At 40.5% G+C, this 23,418-nt stretch overlaps 2 protein-coding genes across 2 annotated transcripts; one reads left to right on the forward strand and one right to left on the reverse strand.

Moving 5' to 3' along the window:
- Positions 1-2,172: 2,172 nt before the first annotated feature.
- On the reverse strand, positions 2,173-19,334 carry LOC110068049 (scavenger receptor cysteine-rich domain-containing protein DMBT1-like). Its single transcript, XM_020775413.2, has 6 exons — positions 19,216-19,334; positions 9,481-9,831; positions 9,220-9,369; positions 8,496-8,618; positions 7,192-7,542; positions 2,173-4,751 (listed from the first exon to the last, which is right to left on the reverse strand). The coding sequence occupies exons 2-6, from the start codon at positions 9,800-9,802 to the stop codon at positions 4,420-4,422; spliced, it is 1,278 nt and encodes a 425-aa protein (XP_020631072.2). The 5' UTR covers positions 9,803-9,831; positions 19,216-19,334; the 3' UTR covers positions 2,173-4,419.
- LOC149104328 (uncharacterized) lies at positions 10,246-11,782 on the forward strand. Its single transcript, XM_089272108.1, has 2 exons — positions 10,246-10,643; positions 10,917-11,782. The coding sequence occupies exons 1-2, from the start codon at positions 10,313-10,315 to the stop codon at positions 10,937-10,939; spliced, it is 354 nt and encodes a 117-aa protein (XP_089128234.1). The 5' UTR covers positions 10,246-10,312; the 3' UTR covers positions 10,940-11,782.
- Positions 19,335-23,418: the final 4,084 nt, after the last annotated feature.

Raw genomic sequence — 23,418 nt, forward strand, 5'->3', positions numbered from 1 at the left:
TTGCCGTCGGAAAATGAAGGGTGCTAGAGGTCTATATTTTGGCGCGAACAACGCCGTCCTCGCCCCAGTCTCTTTCGTCCACCGACGTCGCTGTCGCTATGAAAGCTCTCGGTGCTAAAGGTCCCTAATATAACAGCACGAACAGACTGGATGCAGTACAGAGAATCACGCGAATGAATTGTGCAAGAAGAATAGTGTTCAGTTCATACCAGTCAGGGATACAAACGAAGATGATAAAATAAATAGGTGGTCGAAGCACTTCAGAACTGTAACAGTTCTAAAATGTCCCACCTGAGAAGGATGAGCCTCGAGCATCAGAAGTAATATAGTGGCAATTGATACTGGTACAAGAAAAATCATGCAAACTCTACAACAACTACAACAACAAGCTTTATCCCCCTGCCCCCTCCCCTTGGTCCCCCCTCTATCAAAGAAGCTGAAAAGTACCCAAGGAATAGATAATATTATAGTGCCAGAAAGTCGGACATGGTATCTACTGCAGAGCTGTTGAGCAGGTTAAGTAAAGAGATATGCAGAAGCTCAGAGGATATCAAACAATAACCGGAATGGAGTGGTTTCCGGAAAATCAAAAGCAAGGGTACCCCTATAGACTTGCCACAAGTCGACCTCATGAGTTTCAGGGTAGAATAGCTAAGCGAAGGTGTCTCGCATCCAAGCGATGTAACGCGTCCAGTATCAATTCTAAATACCTAAGCCCCTACATCAAATTAAAGCTTATAGAGCAGGCCATCAAACTATGGCAAGCGTCCGAATCACCCTTTTGAAAGCTACTAGCCTGCGAACAGGTTCACGTTGGAGCGGCGAAGCCGCGAGACGAGAATGTGAGCCTGCTCTGATCTCTGCAAATTCTTCATTTCCACCCCGGAAACCGCAGAAATATTAAGCCAACTACTTTTCACCGGAAGTATGAACTTTGGCAGCTCAGATTTCTCGGGAAAATTGTAAAAATTTTTCATAACAACAGCAGGCGCGATATCCGTTGTTGATGAAGTTTTGCCGAATGTCTACCAAGGACACACACTTGATTCCAAGTGGTCTTGCTTTGGCAGTGTGGTCTTCGATGATGCTGGTAAACGAGCAAACGCCTTCGTGTTGTTTCGTTGCCAGCTTGCAATCTGAACGTCACGGTAATATTAAATTTTTCCCATATGCAGTCGGCAACAAGAAAAGTACGTCTTGATTCAATAACATTCTTTGAGCTGCTAAATCCTATTCCCTCTTTAATTTGAAATTTAACCAGAAATAGACTGGAACTTTGTTACAACGTCAGTAATACGCGCACTCAACTCTAGCCTTCCTCTGACTAAATGTGGACAAATTATTTGTTATTGTGAGAACGGAGGTAAATTACCGACTCCATGGGGATCTAATTGCTCCTCATAAAACATAATAGATTGACAGTTTTCTCGCCTTTCCCACTTTTCGACCAATGGTATTTCACTTCGATCAGACGAAGCAGAAATGAAAAAATTACAGAGATCAAGGCAGGCTCACTTTCTTGGCGCCTCTTCACCAGACTCCTTCCCGCCGGATCGCATTGCTCGTCGCCGCTCTCGCGCGTGACTCAGAGGTGAGCCTGCTCGCAGGCTAGAAAGCTACAGTCAAAGCAAATTTTGTTTTTCGCTAATTGAATTTGTCCCTCGGTTTCCGGATCCAAAAAGCTGAACAAAATATGGAGTAATCGTGGAAAAATCGCTCTCGGAGAGAAAGTCAGTAAGGAAATAAAAGTCTTGATTTGTTTAGCTCGGTATTTTTCAGTTTTGGTTTCGTTAATAAAAAGGGGTGATGGCATCTTGTGGAACTGGATAAAATCTCACCGATGCCCCCATTTTGTTCAAAAAAATTAAACTGGAAAGCGAGCATTCACGTCAAAGTTGGCGTCAGCTAAAATTTAACGTGCAACCCAATTGCTCTACGCCGTTTATAAAGAGATATTTGATTGGACAATTCAAACTGTGAAGTGATATGCAGCGTAGTGGATATTCTCTTTGATGTGTTCTAGTCTTTATCTAGTCAACGATTATTATTAGTTTTCTATTGAAGGCAATTTTGTACACCAAACTGATGGTAATCAGTGATCTTCACTTACGATACTTAGAGATTTAAGAGATCGCCTTTCACATATGCTATCTGGAAGTAAACAAGACATCATTTCTTTTTTCAAAACAATTTTTATTGCGTTATGGGTGGAGATTATTATCTTAATTGCTGTCTAATCGTTATCTCACATTAGTCGATAAGACCTCTTGTACCAGTACACTCTGTCACGGAGCAGATTTTGTTTCACAACAGCGTAGGCTTTATTGGGTATCTTCGTCAGGCTTACAGAGGTCGCTAAGTCTTTCAAACGTCTTCAAGGTTTTGCAAGTCCTTTTACCAGTGAAGTTGGCATAAGTTACACGTGAATCACCAGTCCAGTCGGTATAAGCTGCACTCAAATTTATGTCAGAGAAACCTAATTTACTAAAACTAACTAAATCAAATATCTTTGTCATGCCTAAAAGGTGACTTCAGCTGTTCGAGTTGCCCAAAATAAGAGATTTCATCATCATATCTTGGTATGTTTACTTTTGTAAAAATCTGTATTCCAAGAGATTTCTATGCAAAGGAATGCATAAAAATGAAAGTAAACATACAGAAAACTAACTAAGATTTTGGTGTAGGTCCTGATGAAAAGTGAATTATATTAAGTATTACACTGATAGAGCATAGAAAATTGAGTTTAAAGTCACGAATTGAGAAAAACGGACCTCGAAAGTGTTAGAAATGTAGAGGTCAGCAAGATTTTAATGAGTTTAAGAAAACTCCTCATTATGCATAAATGTGTGACCTGGATTCAACCTAAAGTAGATTTTTATTTTTAAGGATATTGCTTCTCAGGAGGCATGCCAGCTGAAATCACGTTTTCGGATGTAATGTTAGCTGATGTTTGTTTCCTAAATGAAAGTAACGTAACTGGCAACGGAAATAGAGTTCGTCGAGGTTTGGTTGTTTGTCCTGATTCACAGATTAAAGTAAACCTCAATAATGATGGAAGAAATACGTGTTTGTAGAATATGTCCAGCTAAATCGTTTCTCAGAGTTTAGCCGTAAGATTGAAGTTAAGCGTAGGTTGTCCGAAGACATTACGAAATCGTTAACTAAACTTAAAATAATCCAAATTCCAGGACATTGATATGAACAGTTCTAACATGGTTCTGATGCCGTAAAAGCTTTTGTAAGCCAAAACATAAAGGAAAGCTGTTGAGACACAGTTAGCTACGATAAACACACAAGAATCTCACAGCCTAGATAAGAGTATATTGAGTAAATATTATCAATTATCTAAAAGTAAATAAACCACAAACGAGTTTCCTCCATAAGCTATTAGCATCTTTTCGATGTTTTCTTTACGTTTAACCTATGATTGTTGGCTAAAATTAACATAGAACGGAGCTCCGAACTTTTTTTAAAAGAACATATTTCTTTTCTTGGTGGTTTATTAACCCTTTTTACACACTGTTAAGGTTTAGTAAATACCATTGGTATATTTTGTTCCCCAAAAACGAACCCACAATAATAGAAATAGGAAAATCCTCTCCTGCAAGCAAACCGAAGTATTCAAAGAATATCAGGGAATGTCCCGTCACAATCAGTTCTGTCGATGGCAGGGGAAATTCCTGAACAAATGAAATACCGAGTTAATCAAATATGAATAAATGTCGCTAGAGTAAATATCAAATGAAAACAATGCCAATTAAACAAATATCAAATAGATGCCAAACATATCCTAAAATTGGTCCCAGCAAATCCGTAGTTTTTTCCTTGTTTTTTTGGTTTTGTTTTTATGTATTGAAATGCTTAAGACTGCACACAAAAACTGATATTTCTAAACACTGAAAAAAAGTCAGCGTTACCGAGTTAATTGATTTTATTTGCGGGTTCCTAAAGAAACTAAAACGTTCGATCATGTCAATTTTCTCTCGAGAAAAAGCTCTGTGCCATAGTTTCTCCTGTAAATCAAGAGTTTGAATCGACCACAGCTATAACTAAGCCATTCTTAATGTCAGGTGTTAGCTTAGGGTAAGATCTAGAAAACTCACAACTCTTCGATGCAAGCAATATGAAATGAATAAAAAAATCTTATATGTTATAGCTATAAATGACAAAAACATTAACGTTTAACGCGGTAGTGATCTCTATCAACGATTTAACGGGCAGATGGCTAATTGCCAAATACTGATATCTAGATTGTTCTGCAAGCATATTAGAAGCAATAAAGAATAAATTGATATTGATTTTAATAGTATTAGTGACCATTGATCACAGTCTTCCAACAAGCGGCAATAAACCGATCATCATCTAATGCTCAAAGGCTTTTCCTTTTTTCCACTCTTACTATCAAGGTATTGTATTTGATCAAGGTATGGAAGAAGAGCACTGCACGCTGGCGTCTTGGCTGTGAGAGCAGTCGTGACTTCCCCATCCGCCGCGATTTCCACAGTCGGAGATATACGACTCACCACCTGAACATGTCAGATCATCAAGCCATATCCGGCCTGCTCCTTGACCATGATTAGCGCCTCGGTAAGCTTGAGAAGCTTGTGGGAAACCAAGTTGTCTGCACACCACGTTAGCGTCATTTATATCCCAACCATCATCACAGATTGTACCCCATTCACCGCCAGCAAAAACTTCCACCCTCCCAGTTAATGGCGTACTACCACCAATCAGGCGAATTGAGTTAACGACTAAAAAAAATAGTAATGATGATGATGATGATGATGATGATGATGATGATAATAATAATAAAACAGTCAAAGCCCTTCATCAAATTCAGATGTTCATGCCCTAAACAAAATAAGCGACCCCTTCCCCTTCGTACGCGCTCTCTCCAAATGCTCCCTATTTTCCTTGATTGCTACGACTTTAATTTACGGCTTGTAAATTTACATTAGCTTCCTCCATTCGTCGTTGTTAAGTAATGAAGTCAAACAACAAACACGGGAGAAGATGAAGGGTAAGGAACTAAATATATTGTCATCTCTTTTACGAAACCCACGACTCCTTTTCACTTTAAAAACTTTACGCTTTAGATACTATTCACATTTGTACCCAGTTCCTTGAGATTTTTAGGTTAAGTGAGACAACCATCCGCATTACTTTTTTTCGCTCTTTTTGGACGTTCGTGGTAAATAAAAGCAAAGTTTTCGTTTTCTCAAAATTTTCATGCCCCACATGTAGCAGCGATTTAGAATTGACTCCGGTTTTGTTTTTGACGCACGTCAATCTTTTCAATCCGTTCTGCTTGACTTAAATGATTCCCCGAACCCGCAGGACATACAGTAGAGATATAATAAATATCGTGCCAAGCTTTTCTTCTCGCTCCGCACTGTAGGTCATGGATCTCCCTTTTTCCCCTTCCATTTATGGCTCAAGCGTGAATCACGGGTTTTGGATCGAATTAAAGGGTAAAAAAAACGCGGTCGCTGACTCGGTAAATAAGAAGTATGCAATTATATAAGCCTTATTCCAAAGGCAATCCCATTCAAATTAGTTTTAGACGAACCTCACTTTCAAAAACCCGAAGAAGGTCTAGAAATATACACCAAATCGAAATTATACTCTGGTGGACTGACCAGGTGGCTTAAAATCATTTTTAACCTCCAAACATCCAAACAACGCACGTTGTAACATTTTCCACGGGAGAAATGGAAGCCATATCTAATATTTAAGAAATGGTAAAGGTGCAGCGTGCAACTTTCGAGTTATGGATGCACGCGGGAGGTTACTTAGCACGAAAGAAGCGCTGGGTAAGAGTCGCACGAGGCTATAACCGGGTGTGACTCTAGCTTCTTGAGTGCTTAGCAAACCTCCCAAGTCAGATTACACTTGAGATCGAAATTTAGTAGCTCACAGGAATTATAAAACCATCTTCAGAATAATTGTTAGATTTTTCTATATTTTACGAGAAAAAATAGCAATCATGAGGTAAAAAGTAGTAACATCGATTAAAAAAATTGCCGAGAAAAAGTACAAATAAACAAGCTGACGTCAGCGTGCAACCCACGAGAAAATGGATCGAGTGTATTAACCAATCAGAACGCGCGCTTCTCTAAGACTATGTTATGAATAGATTTAGCCGAGCCTAAGAGCTGAGCTGCCATATAATACTAATCATTTACTGGAAACAATAAGCGTTTCACCAAACTGAATGAATTAAACAAAGAAACGTGGAAATTACCATAATAAAACAAAATGGAAATTACCAAGCGAGAGTGTCAAATAGGCAATCTTGTTTGCTTTTAAAGCATAAAATGCTAACAATAGATGGCAAAATGAAAGAAATGCTCAAAAACTCCTTTTAAGAAATATTATTATTCAAGTTAAAGTCAAGAAATGCATTTAGAAGCAGAAAACGTTCAAAATTGATGACTTGCGGTTTTGCATTCAGCTCAGCGTGTTCAAGTTGATTATTCACGCTAAAACGTAATTTGAATGTTAGTTTTATGCAATGACTTGGCAGTCATTTTTATCGACTGTTACTTCGAAGCAATTCTTTACATTACTATCGTTGTTGTTGTTGTTGTTGTTGTTGTTGTTGTTGTTGTTTGACGTCCTAAAGCTGCATTAAATCTATGATCTATATCTGTATTCAAAACACAGCTGAAAGCGCATTGATAGTCATGTGTTTGCGGCCATCGAAGGAAAGAAAAATTATCCAGGTATTCTTCTTCAGCGAGGTATTTATGACTCTCCACGCCATGATTTTCCCCGTTGGTGCCTCTTAAACATTATTTGGACTTTCTACTTTCCATAGAAATGCCAAGAGAGTTAATTTTCTGGTTTATGGACGATAACACGACTTTCAAATCACCTAAATTTGCGCACGAGAAGGCAATGCAAGTGGCTTACGTAGGTACTTACGGATGAATGTGCGGACAATCAAGGGACAACTAAAATATGTTAGCTCGGTGGGTTACCAGATTCCCTTAAATATGGGGCTCCGCTTTCTCGCCTTCGGTGCGCACAATCTCCGCTAAAAATTAACTTGGGAGGGATTACCTAGTGAATAAGGCCTATCTGAGAGATTTACTCTCTTACCCTTCATACCCTCTTAGTCAAACGCTATCCAGTGACGATAACAACAAACTTCATTGTGACGGTAACATTATTTTTTTTTCTATTTACCGTGATAACTTGCTGCAAACCCAGAGGGCGTAACTGAACCATCGCTTGTGAAGGTGATATAAAGCTGGTTGGACGAACTTGTAATGGCTCCAGGCATGGACGTTCCATTATACCGTCCAATAAGAGGATCGGAGGAAGACCCGCCATCATACACATTAACGAAATCGCAACCTGATTCGGTATTAAATCTGAAGAAAATGAGTTCCAAGTTGCTGTTCGAAGATAGAGACCAATGGCATCTCATGGAATTATTGTAGAATCCTTGTTTGTTTGAATATATCATACCACTCGTACTGGACCGGATGGTTAAAAGATTAGCACATGAACTTGACGTCGTCACATACAACTGCGCTGTTGAAACAATGCAACACGGTGTTAAAAATAACAATCAGGAAGAAATGCCCAACCAATACATGCTGCCAATTGAACAAATAAAAAACTGGGTTAGATTTCAAAATTTGATATGTTTTAAAGTCCCATATTATTTTGTATAAGAGCTCTAAGATGAAGCTAAACTGCATTACAGAGGAAGCTTATATTACGACTGATAATAAAAGAAAGGTATTCTAATACAACAAAAGAATGCAAACACAACAATAGTTATGAGAAACGATTAATTATGATACCAAAAGTGGAAATTTGGAAACACGAATATCAATAAAACAATTTGGTTGATAGGCCTTATCATCACTGTCACTCTGGATCTCTGAGATCCGCCACCAATGAACTGTTTTCACAAAAAGTTATGGTGACATGGCATTTAGTGTTTGTGCCCAGAGCCGGATCATGGAACAATCTATGTACCACTTGTCTTACGCAAGTCGATCTCTATCGAGAGCTTCAAAAGGGGCCTTAAAACATACTTTTTAAACTATTTGTGGACAGTTACTCATTGTTTTGTAGACATTGTTAATTTTATTCGAACTGTACTTACTCTTTTTGTATATAGAGTTTATTTCTGATCGTATAGTTTCATTCATTTCTTTGAAAGCGATATAAACGCAGGAACAGCGCTGTATATATATATGAAGTTTAAAAAAAATTTTAAAACATGAAGTTATTGTTTATCATTATTATAACAGCTCTGAAGGCAAAATGTTCCCGAGGGTGGGAAAAATGGCTGCTGGTAGGTTTTACTTCTCTGAGCTCAAACCCTTAAAAATAAAAACTTAAATCTCCATTCCATTGTAAAGACGACTTTAATCAAGTTTGGACGCCACGTTCCCGTTTTTTGCACTCCCTAGCTCCTCTATCACCCTTACTCCAGTCAAATCAAACAGGGTTACCATTTACTATATTCTTACAAGTGCAAGTTTTTCCATCTCCGGTAAATCCAGCTTTACAAGAACAACGATGAGAGCCCTGGGTATTCTGACAGTGGGCATTCACGTCACACACGAGGATTGAAGCGCTACATTCATCCACATCTACCAATGAAATGCAAATATTGCTAAGTCATGCGAAATTGGTAAAAAGGTCATCATAGTTACAGTAATACTGTTATAGGCTAGTCGAGGGATCTAACTGCTTTAGGGTCACCGAAAGACTTCCGAGGGTCACTATAGAGCTTCTGTTTAGTGGAACTACTATTTCGTGTTTCGTGATAAATTCTAGCCAAGAATAACGGATTATAGTTTACTGAACTGCCGGTATGCCTACCTCACGTAATGAATTTAGTAACCTTGGCCGTGCTTGCCAACAATGCCAGTAGGAATTGAGATTTTGAGAGAACTCTTTCACCAAGATCTAATGCTTTGTCTTGTATAGTAATGTAACGCAATCAAGAGATTCAGTTTAGCTGTCAAAACCAGTAGGGACTTTCTGCAACACCGTGAATCACTGTAGGTCTTGTCGTTCTACGAAGAAAAGAGCTAATGTTTTTCGTGAATCGATTTTCTTTCGCCCGCACAAGACATGAGCATCCTGCCTACTTTTTTTGTACCTCTTCTCCTTTTCCAGCACTGGAAATAGAGCGATGTCAAAGAATTTTTTCAGGTTTCGAGCCTCCCAACTTCCCCCTCTCATTACCTTCTTTCTCCATGTCACAGTGAGCGAGCACAGTCTCCCCGGGTATTATAGAACCGAACCAATATTCGCCGCTGACCGCTTCTCCTCCTTCACTGGCCTTGATTTCTTTGCATGTTTCAGCGGGCAGTTCAGGAATGGAACCGAGGGGTACTGGAACGTAAAGAGATTAACAGTGAAACTTATATCACGAGGACCCATATTTAGCGGTGCGGAACCCCGCTTTTTGGTTATTTTAGTCACTGTTTTGTTATACAAACTTGCCTCTATTCATGTCTCGTCTAAAATAATATCTTCCAGAATCAGGAACAAAATCTTCAGGTTTGGCCTCCTTGGTGCGGTCGTTTAATTCACACGTTGCTCGGGAAATAAGGTAATTGTAACTTTGACACCTGACGTCACGATAACATTCCTGTAAGCACAAACCGCCCAGTGATATCCCTTTGATCGTTTTGATAACGTGTCCCTTTAGCATCATGCCATATATGGAAGATTCGGCTTGGCTACATTGTGGAGCAGTTGCTCCACAGAACATTGGATGAAGGACGAGTAGAATGGGGATGTTAAGCAGTTGCTTGACGACCATCTCTGTTCAACTTCACAGCAGCAGAAGGTCTGAAATCGGAAATATAAATACAGTCGAGCTTTCCATAAACGACCACCCAAAATGTCAAGCCTAGGTGGTCGCTCATGGGAGGTGGTCGCTTAAGGCGGGGGTACACCCAAAATTTGCTGGAAAATTCAAATTTTTGTTTTTCTCGGATTTTGCATCTTTAGGTATTTAAGTTTACTATGGAGTAAGAGTTTATGGCAGTATTCTTTCTTTTATGCCTTTGCGAGCGATTTTAAAATTCCCGCCTCTGTTGGCTAATTTGGTTGCCATAGCAACGAAAACAGCATTTCGTTGTTTTCCAGTTGTTTATGATGTTTTTATGCAGCTTTCTGGACCGCATATGACTAAGGACACTGCATTTAGTCTTACTTGAAGCAATTTGTTGGTGAAACGCATTATGGGATAGCTTTGACGTGCTACCAGAACGAGCAAGAACGATCAGAATCATTTGGAAGCGATATATTAGCGTAAAATTTACTGGCAATGGTCGGAAAGACAGTGAGATCTTCCTACAAAAAGAAAGGGAAAGGATTTTCTGGGACGCAGAGACATGCAGCAAAAGGAAAGAAACCCGCTCCTGCTGATGATTTCGAAACACAACCAAGCACATCTCGTGTTGCAAATCAATCGGACTCAGACTCCGAAAAACCCATTGGTTCATCAAGGAAGAAAATGGAGAATACAAGCAAAAAGATTTCCATAGAAAACTCTGACGATGAGATTTCATTCCAACCCGAGGAAAGCAAGGGATACAGAATCATTGACCTGGAAAACTTATCCAAGGCGGTCTCAAGTGCCCACGTGTGTGATGAAGGTGAGAAATTTTCGTACTGCTATCATAGAGTCCTTACCAAATTTTCCAGATATGGATTTTGTCCTGGTTTTTGCTTTCGACTTCGGCTCCTGAATTCTAGCACATTTTTTTGCGTAGTGACTGACCTTTTAGATCGAAGGGCTAGGTCCAAGAAGGCATTGTTATGTTTAGGTTATTTTACACTGCAATATGTTTTCTGTTGTTGTGTGTTCCTGTCAAACTGCATGGCAATTTTTCAATATTTACTTAGTTAAACTTAATTTTTCTGTTTAGGGAGTTTAACTCTAATGGTGTAAACTGAATGGTGTGGGTCCGGTGTCTCAAGCACAAGCACCATGGTGTCAAAGTGGTTCGGTGTGCAGTGGCGTCAGCTGTCTGTCACCTCCATAGAGGGGCAAGCAGTAGACTAAGAGTAATGGAGAGACTTTCAATCCCTGGTGGAGCATCAACAAGATTGGCTTCTAATGTCAAAGACAATAAAAGGAAGAGAAAGTCAGATTTGCAAGCAACTGCGAAAGAAAAGAAGCGCTGTCAGGAAGAACAGCTTCTGCGTACTCGTCATGAAGAAGCTCTAAGAGAAGCCGAAGGAGTGACTTATGAAGCAGGAGGCTTCTGAAATGATTTTAGAAACTTATTATGGCAAAATGTGTACAAAATAGCAACAATTAAGGCATAACCGATGTGAAAATCAATGTTTTACTTTAATTACAACTTTAAAGTCACTTTTTTCATTACGTATATTTTTAGCCTTCAAGAAAAGATATCTCATGAACGATTTATCCAATTGAGCTGAAATTTTCAGGATTCGTTGTTCTCAATAAGTTGTTTGTTTTAAGCATAGAGATGTTTCATATGATGCATGTGCTTGAAGTTATGATGTAAAACATATCTTGGATTTTTTGTACCAAATTTGATGAGCCATCACTTCTCGTGTTTTTATTATTTCAGAAATCTCTATGCTTAAAACAGTAAGCAGTTTGTCTTTTTTAAAATGAAGCAAAAATAATTCAATTTCATTCATTCTAGCAGGAGATATCTTTTCTCAAGTAAGCCTTGGTATCACCCAGCAGGTGGTACAATTAACTGTTTGGTATCAGCTTACAATAAGCTTTTGGGGCATTAAACATTTTTTTTCACAATCTTTGGCTCATAAGCTTTCTAGAAATATATAGTTTGCTATAGTTTGGAATAATATCTTACATGTGAAAATTGTTTGAAAAATGGCCTGATTTTTGGGTGTACCCCCACCTTAAGAGAGCTTAGACCTTATTAAGTCAAAAGTCTCTACAGTTATCATATGCTGAGTATATGGTAACTGCATAGACTTACCGCATGCGTCAGTGCCTGTTTAAACCCACATAACTTTTAGTAGCCACAAAAATATTTAAGATTTCGTCAGGTAGTTATTCTGAGTGTCATGGTTCGCCTCTGAGGAACTGCCACGCCTTATTATCCCATTTTCACTCTAATATCTGTCAAGTGGTCGCTTACAGGAGGTTAAAAACATAAAAATAAATTCAAACTTTTGGCGCCAAAAGTGGTCGCGGTCGTCAGAGGTGGTCGCTTACAACAGGTTCCAAAGACAGTGATTTGACTTGAAAACTTTTGGTATTTGACTGTATTGATCGGCAATGCACTATTTCTGCTCTCTGGTTTGAAAAGCAACTGGTGAATATTTGTATGCAATTTTGCCTCATTTGCATAAACACATTTTCATTTTCTGACCAAGCTACAAAAACATCAGTTCTGAATATTGAAAAGGCATAACACGATTAAGGGCGCAAGGAATTTGAACCCGATGCGTTTAATACTTTTTGTGCTATATATCTTATGTTATATTTTGGTCTAATTTTTTTTTAACATATAAGAATAAGTATTCGTGTTATTTTCGATAAGCGCGATTTTCAAAAGTCGATAACGGAAGCTAGAATTTGACCTCAATTCGAGGTCGATCAGTCAAAGTGATTGCAATGCACTGATTTCTCAAAAACAAAGTCAAGATGTAAAATGGCAGCTTTGAATCGTGTGACTGAGAGCGTTTTCCATTTACCAAAAAATTCCGGAGATTCCGGTTGGGATGTAAATGGAACATGACCTTTTGGTTCGTTCCACTGGAAATTTTCTGGAATAAACGGAATTCCTGAAAAGGTAGTCTCGTTTTCCCCGTGGAAACTTCCCAATGGAAAATTTGTGTTCCATTTACAGATTTCTCGTCTTTATCACCAGTTCCATGCCTTATGCGGTCTTTTAAGTGGCCAGACCTCCCTTCGGCTCCCTCGTGTTTCAACAAAAATGCCGGCTGATCAGGGTCAGTTTTCTGGAAGCTTTTTGCAAACAAACTCTCAGGGCTACTACGAGTGCTCTGCCTGCCACGTTCTAACGCCAGATCTAGAAAATTTATTGCAGCACGAATGTGCTGCATATAAAAGTGGTAGGTAGAGATTCTTGCTTGTTCGAAGCTTTTTTCGCCGGTGCACGTTTCCCGCGTAAAATGTTGCATGAACAACTCTGAAAAGTTCTTTTGTAATTCTTCGTTCACAGGTGAACGTCGAGGCCGCTGAAAAGATATCTACTGCATCATCTTCTGAATTAATCAAACTTTCTTCCTCTATAGAGACTTCTAATATTTCGCACAAAAACAACATCTGATGGGCCTCATTGGCCTCCATTTTGAATATTCGCGGGAGATTCAGAGAAGCGACAGAGAGGGGCCTGTGAACGAATGGGACTTGTGACAAATGGAACGCGCTTTTCCCAACGGAAATTCCCAACAGAAATTTTCCGAAATTTTTTGTAAATGGAAAACGCCCTGAATGTCACGCAACAGCAAGATGAAATCTTTTTTCTCTCCTTGTTGCGTTTTAGATAACTATTACTGGATTGTCTTCTTCAGATTCTCTTGTCGTGAAACCCACTTGTGACCAGAGCCAATGTGTGGAAGAAATTACTGCAGCCAACGTCGCTACAGGCGTCGAATATACGCTCATGTGTTAAATGCGGTGTTATCGACGAGCGCTGTGGGGTGTAGTGTCTCGACCCATCTGACAGATTAGAAAATGGCTGCGTTTATGGACAGGTTTATTATTTGGATCATCGCTGGCAGTCGTGAGTGATCAATAGACTCCAAGGAAGCAGGCTTGAAGCTCCTCTTCCGTTACATCTGCGTCGTTAAAAATATCCGAAATCGCTCGTTTTGCAGCCTTTATCATGACTTTGAACACTCCTCCGAAATGAGATGCTGTTGCTGGATTCCAGTACTAATCTGTTCATTTGTTTGCTGATGAACGCCGAATCTGATCTTGGTCTAACTGGGCTACCAACTCTCTAATCTCTTTATCTCCAATGATGAATTTAGTCCCGATGCGGCTCAATATCATCTTGGGCCAACCTCGGCTTTCTGTCAATTTTTTTAAACGCGTTTAAGTAGCCTGCAGTGTCAACGGATGCGATCATCTGCAAATGATAGGGGTGCGTTCGCTTGCAAGGAAACAGTCATACGCTTATCTTTGTTCGAACTCCTCTATGTCCTTGTGTCGTCAGATTTGATCCACCGAAGTCTTTAACGAAATTTGTGAACGATCTATAAGTCGGAACTGCTGTAGAGGAGCCATCTGCAGTGTAACTGGATGAACCCGGAAGCGCCTATTGCATTCGCAAGAGTTTTGCACGCATTTCTTTACTTCCTGCTGACTGTGGATCACGTGGTACTTATAACGAAGGTGATTAAGAGTGTAGCTTTCACCCATCTCGTGGCAACCCATTTCGTGATTATCCCGCTTGACGATTAACTGTGTTACGGGATATTTCCGTCTTCGGTAAAATAATCGGGAATTTGGTTTCTCTTGCTAGATCATCTGATCGCCAAAGTCTTGAGTTGCGCATAGAATGCCAGCGTCCAATTAACATGGAGTGAGAGGCAACGAATGACTTCTCTTGCACAATTCGGCGTGGTAGGGTTTAAACGCCACTTCGTCTCTTCGTTAATTGCGAAGGTTGAGCAATCCTGTTCTTGGTAGTAGGTTTCGCTCTCTTCATTTGTTTGCGCAATCTCTTCCTCTGGGGGTGCATTCATTCGGCTTTCACTTCTCTCAAAACGCCCGCTGGTTAAGAGGATTTTCGCTCAGGCTAGTTTCTTTCTGGAAGCAATAGAATCATCGAACCTTTCCACGACTGGTCTCAGCTTCCGCTAATTCCCAAAGTGTAAGTCCCGTTGTGCCATGTTCCGCGGAATTTTGTTTGAGGAGAAGCCATTGGTTGGGGTTCGACTGTTGGTGGATTTCTCTCGCTGGATGGGACACGAAGGGCTTATAGTTACAATTCTGGCCATATATCCAGAAGTTAACGTTCGTGCTGTTTTGCGACACCGAGATTTCCAACGGTGAGCTGGACTCGCGGAACACCCATTACGGTCAATGGAGATAGCCGTGTCTTCGATCAAGTTAAATGTGTCATGATAGGCCCATCTACGTACGCGTCATCATCATCATCATCATCATCATCATTTCTCTTCGCGCCAGTAGGCGCAAAAGACCGTCACGCTTTCCGACCAACACTCCCTGTTCCGTGCCACCGCTTTGGCCACTTCTCAGCTCTTCCACCCCGCCTTGTTTCTTTCCTTCTCCACCGTCCTTCTCCAAGTTGCCTTTGGCCTCCCTCTCACTCTTCGACTTTCTGGTGTCCATCCTAATGCTGTGAAGCAGTCGTTCGCACCCTCTCTCCTGAGTATGTGTCCCAACCAGTTCCACCTTCTTCGTCGTACCTCGCAGCTTATGTCATTGACCTCTGCCATTTCAACCACTTTGGCATTCATATCGCCCATCACCACAATCATATCATGTCTGTTGCAGCTTGAAACAGTGTCCTGCAGCTGATTGTAAAATTCGTCTTTTTCCTCGTCCACCGCATCATTTGTTGGTGCATATGCTTGTATTACTGTCAGCTTTTTGTATTTTGAGTAGAATCGTGCTGTGATGATTCTTTTGCTAATCGGCGTCCATTCCATCAAGGCTCTCTTTGCTCTCGCACTCATCATGATGGCTACTCCTCCCTGGTGCACCTCGTCATCTCCTGAGTATACCACTGTCTCACCGCTCTGTAGTGTTACTGATCCCATCCCTTTCCATCTGGCCTCACTTATCCCTAGCACTTCAATTCCATAGTCCGACATCTCCTTGGCTACCTGCCCTGCCCGTGTTGCTTCTGCCATGGTCCTCACATTCCAGCAACCGATGGTCGTCTGTCGCTTGGAGGCTACCATGGGGCCCATCGGCCTTTGGGCTTCCCGCTGGCTTTGACCCAAGAGCGTCATTGCAGCCCCAGTAGTGACACCCCCAGCTAGTGTTGTATCACTGTCCGCGTTTCCAGTTTCTGTAACAAATTGTCTTTTATGGGGTGGGGTTGTTAACCCTACGCCCAGCCCCCAACCTGGAGGACAAGGGAGTCACTCTTTGTCTGGGCTCTACCCTTCGACCTGTTCGGCATGGGTGGCCCTACCAGGAGTACAAGACTCCAGCCGACATAGCTCTAGGGGTCATTGAGACACACAAACCGCTCCACCACGATAAGGTGGTGACCCCATTCGTACGCGTGGCGAATGTTAAATGTTGCTGTGTATGCCGCGTCGGAGACATCCGAGAAAGCTTTAACCCTTTGAATACCAAACTTTCGCCAAAAAATACCGTTTTTAACCGTTTAGTCAGGTTTTTTTAGCTGCCATGGCGCTAAATAAGCCTAAGCTTTGCTAAAAAAAAAGCTTTTTTTTACTAAAAGGAGAGATTTTTCGAGGATTAGGTACAGAATCGATCAAAACTACAATTCCGAGCATGCGCATAAGCCAATTTTTTTTTTTTTTTTTGCCATTAACCGTTCTCAATTTCGTTTTTTGGCCCTTTCCTTTCTGTTTTTCTCGGCCCTTTTACACTGGCTACCTTTTGCATTGTATGTTCTTTCTGGCTGCAGTGAAAAGTTGGATGTTAATTACGGGCGAAGCCTAGAAATGGACCTTGATCAATCATAGGCGTTGTGGACCATTTTACCACCGTTTTTGCACCAAAACTGATAACGTTGTTTTTCGATTTGCGACGTCGGAATGTCGTCGATATCTAAACCTGACCATTGCACGAAAAGGGCTAGCCTAGCACTACTATCTGCTTATCAAGAATATCTGATGACATTTAAATTGATGACGTCACAAGTGGTACAAAGAGCACGACCATTAATTACGCATATATATGCCTAGTTGGTATTCAAAGGGTTAACGGCGGGAGAATGTCTGCGTTTCAAAAATCGCGTGATACTGATTCGATCAAGACCTGTGGATTCTTAGAACCATGACTTCCAATGTTCTTGGTGGTGATCCAGAAGTGGTAAGACCCAATCTGCTGTCTGGATTCAGGTTCGCGGTATCCGAAGCTCAGCTCTTACGATATATGTTACTAGGAAACCGTATGCGGACGCGCTCTGCTTCAAACCCTTCTGCTTGGTATGTTCCATGTCTGGTGTTAACAAATAATTAAACGGAAAAATGCCTTCTTTTACATTCACAGCTTGGTGTTTGAAAAACGTTTTCTTCTAAAACAATTCCCGATGTACGGTCTTCTGCTGTAATGTCTTTCAAAATTTCTGCTCGGTTTGACATCCATTTTCGTATGAGAAAACCTGCCAACCCGCCGAGTTCCGTAGGCTGTTTGCGTGTGCGGCTCGTGTATCCTAGGCGATCTCGACTGTGGGTACCTATGGCATCAAGTCATCCATGAAGTAGTTGTTTCGAATTGCTTTCACGGCTAATGGATGCTTGGTCCTGAGGTTCTCAGCGTGCGTTTGCTAAATGAACTGAGCACAGAAAGGACAGTAGCATCCTCCAAACACGAACCTTGAAAATTCGTGAACTTCGTGTATCAAGGTTTCCAATAAGACTCGATCAAAAGGTCTGTTTTCTGGTTTGAGAACCAATTGGTGATACCCCTGGCTAACATCTCCCACTCCCCTCAAGCTCTTTTTGAAATCGGACGAGGATTTCGAAGATACATCTTTGAAGCTTTGAACTGTTAGTGTTTCAGGGTTGAGACTCCACTCATTCAGCATCGCCGACGCGTCAAACTCCTTCTCACTTTGGCTTTAGTTCTGTTAAGACGTACCAATGAAAAGTGGGACTAAAAACCATTAGGTCGTACCTCTCCAGCGAGTTCTTAGGCAAATTCTCGACATTACCTTCGTACAGGTTTCGCCCCAAAATCCGTGTTAATCGTGTGTTAAGACTGTCGTCTTTCAAAACAACGATAGTTTTCTCCAACAAGTCGGCGAATTTGTCTGTTGACTTCAGTGTTGTGAATATCTGGGCGGACGAACTTCACGATATCACGAAACAAACTTAGGTAAATGTGCAAGGTTTTAATCTCGATGTAAGGGGCGTACAACAGCGCTACACTAGTGCAAAGGTTACACATGTACAGAACTTATTTCGCAAGGAAAACTGTCAAATTAGGTTCTCAGGTTCCTATTCGCTAATAGGGAGTTTTAGCAAACCACGACGGCGACGAGAGTATAACCAAACAAAAGGTTTAATAAGCAAAACAATGACTGTGCATGTGCGTTTTGAATCTTTGTACATTTCGTTGTCGTCCTCTGCAAAACAAAAACGTGAAATGATTAAATTCTACGTATTTTGGAGAACGCGAACCGCAATGGCTAATTGTTTGTATCTTCTTTTGGAGTTGAACGCTGTCGATGCATGTTTAGCCTGAGCAAGGTTTTAGACCGATAGGCGTACTGGACTGATTTACACAGTCGCGATATTCGAAGGTAAAATACAGAAAAATATTAATTCATTTTTTACAAGGCGTTGTCCCCGCCGTCGCCGCCGTCATTGCTAAAACTCTCGTTTTTGCGACATAGTAAGCAATTTGAGTACTCTATCCTAAAACTTTGACTGTTTCTTCTGCTTCTCCCCATAAACAACTTCCTAACCTCAACATTTTTAACTGTAGAACTATCGAAGCTTTAAAAGAAGATGTGCTGAATATTGACAACAGTTGCACGCAGTCTAAAATTGAACGTGAGGATGCATATGATTCTCACGCGTAGCTAGGAAAACAGGTAAAGCTAAACACGCGAAACAATTAAATTAAATCTCCTGAGACTGCACTAACGTTCAGGAACCAGAAGCGTTTTTGGAACCCGTAAACCGGCGCTCAAAACCTCAATTCTTTCTAGCTTCAGTAACAAGAATTGTTCAGGAGTATTGCTGCTTCAGCTATGCATTTACATGTACTACTGGTCAATCGGAACTTGCTTCCCGATCTCCATCATCATCACCGTTCTTTATCATTGCTTTTTAATAATTGTCAATTATTTCCTTCTTAAAAATTTCTATATATACCATGTTGGCTACCATATGGACATTCCTTTTGAATTTCACATAAATTGCTCAACACGGAGGAAATACCATACTGCAAAACACGAAAACTCCGTTTCCTAGCAATTAATAACGACAACATTTCTATTTGAACCTGCTCCCTTACCCACAACTTTTCTAGAAAGCAGAAACAAAAAACAAACAGTACAATTTTCTTACCAGTTCTTGATGATTTCTCTAAGGTGAATTTCTTCCTTTGTGCTATGATTGAAAACTGAGTGAGGCAATTGCTGTTGGAACAAGATGTAACAGGTTGCATGACGGTCAGTTAAAACAAATGTCTCCATTGTCAAAGGCTTTTAACTCGTTATGATAGTAAACAATTTCCCATATCGTATTAACAGGTGGATATAGTTCCTCTAAACGGAATAAGCTGAAGTCACGTACGAAGTAAAATGATTCAAATTTAAATGTAAGATTAAGATAGCTGAATGATAACTTTTTTTTAAGATTTTTACCTTGTTACAGTTATTGCATATTTACTTTAAGGGGTAAAATAGCGGTATTTTAATTCTTAATTTTCTCTCTAACTCGCAACCGTAATGGACGATATCTATTGTTATTTATTTTAACTGCAAATGTTTAATTAAGCACCATTAACTTAGCTGGTTTATTGCATTCGGGTTAACTGACAAGATTCTAATTTGCGATGATTATAAAGTTTCTTTAAACGAAGGGGTGTGAATGAGGATTAACTAATAACCTAGAATTATTGAAAACTTTGACTGCTAGCTGAGAAATGTCACATTTTTTAACTGAAAGCTGACATGGGCAAAATGATTGAATGGCTGCCAGTCGAAATGGGTTGAAATTGCTCTTAACTGGGATTACTGCAGCGTCATCCAGGCCCACAATCTGGTTAATATTAGTCGATAATAACATAACAAGCAGAAAACATAAAATGGAATAAACAGGAAATATTGAGAGCTTCCATTATTCGACACACCCGGGGTTTACTCCCACAAAAAAATCATCAAGTTACCGCTATAAATCCCGGGAGGGTAATCCCAGAGCAATTGGGTGAGGGTGTACGACCCGCTTCCCAAAAAAGCCCCTTGCCCTATCAATAACCAAAATCTGCGATTTTTCCCACCCAATCTATGACCAGACCAAAAATTCGATACCCTATTTATGACCGTTGCGACTGGCACAGTTGCCCTAAACATAATTTGTGAAGCTCTTTTGTTTGTGGTCTTACCGATAATGATGAAAAAGTAGCTTCTTCTAAACAAACATATCCAATTCAAGACTAGAGTGCAAAATCCATACCCTATTTAAGACCAAAATGGCTGAAAAACCATACCCTTTAGGGCGGCACATGCCTATATAGCCCATATAAGGGAGTACCCCCCCCCCCCTGGAAGATACACCCACTTGGCATTGCATAACATGGCATGACATTACAAATAATCGTATAAATGATTAATGACACGGTTAATGGAAAACCTTAAGTGGCTCTGCAAAGTTTCTTTGTCAATGAATTAAGAAACCGCGAAAACTGAAGAACAGGTCTAACGTTTCATTATTACATATAATTATTGTTTCTTCCCACTATCAAACATATCTCAAACAGGAACCCTTAAGAAATTCTAAGCTTAAAACTAACGTCCGAACGTAGTTAAAGTGTCTCGGTCTATTTGCAACCGTTCCACTTAGACGTTTCCTTATTTTTTTTTCCAAAAAAAAAAAAAAATTACCTGATGGTTTGCCCTTTGTCTGATGACGTCACTTTTAGTATGCATGTGGTTAATTTAACATGGCTCCACTCTAAAATGTTTGTTTTGCTAAATTGCTAGTTTAAGCCGTGTTAGGTTACATTCATTTCGGTTCTTCTCTTCTGAGACTACTACAAAACTTCACAATGCGTAAATACGTAAATAGTGAGCCGAAATAACATAAGATAAGACAGATGAGCATGCCAGTAAAACGCATTGCTGGAAACAAAAATAAAACTATATCAATTATTTTGACGTTTCACTTCTGAAGATGTATGTCGAAACATACGAAACGTCAAGTTAAATGATATAGTTTTATTTTTGTTTTCCAACAATGCGTTTTATTGACATACTTATCACCGCAGTTTGTGTGTTATTTCTTATTAAGCTTGATGCCCAAAGAAAAAGAGTGCACCAGAACTTGTTTTCTTTTCTCTTTTAACCAAAAACAACTAACCCTTTAGCAAGGCTAGGTGACGATACTTAATCTTCTCCGACGTTGCCCGGCCATGCCTCTTTTTGCTTTTCGGTATTTTTCTTCTTGAGTCTTATTAAGCCACATTTGTGATACAGTCGAACATCCGGTTGCGACCACCTCTCGTAAGCGACCGGTTTTCCAAAATACCAGAAGTTTCTAAGTCAAATCACTATTGTAAGATCGCAACGCCTCTAAATGGTGTTAATATGCGTTCGGTTAATTAGAGTGTATATTTTGTATTGTATCGTGCCACGTGTTGGAATGTGGCGCTTGTATCGTTACGTAATTTATTCAAATAGCCTTTGGGCAGCGCTTTTTTTTTGGTTCTCACAGTGCGGATAGGAGTGCAGTAGTCAAATCGAAGAATCTAGTGCAGTTGTTGTCTTATCTCAGGGGCATCTCAGCCATTTATAGCCCAGCATCGCATTACAAATGTAAGTCTGTTACTTTCTCGGGTTTTAGTTTGCGCCATTTTCGCTTTGTTTATGTTTTAGTCTGCGTAACAAGCGTTTCGGTGGGGTTTGGAAGCAAAGAGAGACCGAGTGACGGGATTTTCGGTGTTTTGTCTGCGCGGAAAATGGGGCGAGAGCCAAAAAAAAACAAAGAAGGGGATGGGGGAGGGGAAGGAAGGAAACGCTTGCAGACAAACCCCTGGATTTTGAAAACCTCCGTTCGCCAGCGAACGGGGCTCGTGATTGGCTGGGCTAGTCCAATATTATTTATATCTGTCGATCAAAGGTATTTCAATACCGTTGAGTGCCAGACTAAAGGGGAAGACGCGTTCAAAGCTTGCTTACAAAACGCTTTAACTTTTCTCGCTGAACGAGGATATAGTTGTCAGCTTCGACAGTACGGAGAAATCCTGTAGTGCAATGGCGACGCTTTGGTTTTTTCGAAGCCTGCAGAAGCAAGCGCGACACAATTTTCAGCTGTTCCTTTAATTTTAACATCACTTTCTTGAATGCCACATGCGCCAAGGACAAGATAATAAACCACGGGACAGAAAATTCGCACTACTGCGTAGGAAAACCTAGTGATTTCCTAGTAGGTACTCTGACATTTCATTAGAAGCATTTTTTAATGACAGCATTTAGAACCTCCGGGTACAATTCTGAATGATTTGTTATCGTGTTAGCTGCAGCATGCCAGTTTTTGTTACATATTTGCCTTACCAAAAATTTAGTCGTCTCGTCGCGGGGAATTCTTACGAGGACATTTTATAAACAACTTCGACTTGGAGGCCGCCTAGGGGAAGATTATCTTTATTCAGATACTGGTCAAGATTATCGTTATTTTCCCTCTCAGATGTTTGAAGCCTCTCCTGCCCAAATTCCAAAGTTTTCCGAGAAGACTTTCCGTTGTTGGTTTTTGCTACGGACGATAACACTCGAACCGATTTGCGGATCTGGCGTTTCCAGCAAACGCTTCTTTACTGGAGTTGCCTTTGTGGGAGTTGACTTGCTAATTTTACCTTGTATCGATTCCTGGACGAATGAATACAGTTGAAATGGCCAAAGAACAAGAGTGTTTATGATGAATACAGTGATCCAAGATTTCGAATCTTGCGAGCACAAGGAGTGTAAACGCGACTTGAATACTTCTCACATTTTAACTTTCTGGCAGATATGTGCTAAAACTTAGCCCTTGCAGTCCTTCCTTTTAGACGGATTGAGTAGAAATACAGCTTGATTATAAATTACCAAATTTAATTCATCGAGATTTCTCCGTTCCCACCGTGCGCTCGTTGTTTCAGACATTTTTTGACAAGTTAAAGTTTATTTTGGTTCAAAGTTCACTTCCGCTACGGAAAGCCGAAGATTTTATTGGTTCATTTATGACAGCCGATGACAGCACGAAATCTCAGTGCGCGCACTCAGGCATGAAAAGCCAAGTGGGCGGTTTTCAAAATCCACGGGTTTGTCTGCAAGCGTTTCCTTCCTTCCTTCCCCTCCCCCTCCCCCCTCTTTTACTCGCTCCATTTTTCGCGCTGTAATTCTTTGCTCCCGCACCCCACAGAAACGCTTGCTACGCAGGCTATTTATGTTTGTTCTGTTCGTGTCTAATTCAGTTTTAACCACAATGAGCCACAGTTGCTGATCGCCAGTAAATAAAGTGTGCGTTCTAAATTATTATTGCTTGCTGGAGATAATGTCACGTCCTGTTGGTAGC

The sequence above is a fragment of the Orbicella faveolata genome, unplaced genomic scaffold (genome assembly GCF_042242905.1).
Source record: "Orbicella faveolata isolate gen_17 unplaced genomic scaffold, um_ofav_v1 contig_34, whole genome shotgun sequence".
In the NCBI taxonomy this organism is placed as follows: Eukaryota; Metazoa; Cnidaria; class Anthozoa; order Scleractinia; family Merulinidae; genus Orbicella; species Orbicella faveolata.

Bases quoted from the DNA above. Each gene is read 5' to 3' on its own strand.
- LOC149104328 (XM_089272108.1), top strand. From the start codon at position 10,313: ATGGTCGGAAAGACAGTGAGATCTTCCTACAAAAAGAAAGGGAAAGGA. The intron at 10,644-10,916 runs GTGAGAAATTTT...TTTTCTGTTTAG, and splicing joins TGCCCACGTGTGTGATGAAG to GGAGTTTAACTCTAATGGTG.
- LOC110068049 (XM_020775413.2), bottom strand. From the start codon at position 9,802: ATGGTCGTCAAGCAACTGCTTAACATCCCCATTCTACTCGTCCTTCAT. The intron at 9,370-9,480 runs GCAAGTTTGTAT...TTTACGTTCCAG, and splicing joins TAGACGAGACATGAATAGAG to TACCCCTCGGTTCCATTCCT. The intron at 4,752-7,191 runs GTAAATAGAAAA...TATTTTTTTTAG, and splicing joins GTTTGCAGCAAGTTATCACG to TCGTTAACTCAATTCGCCTG.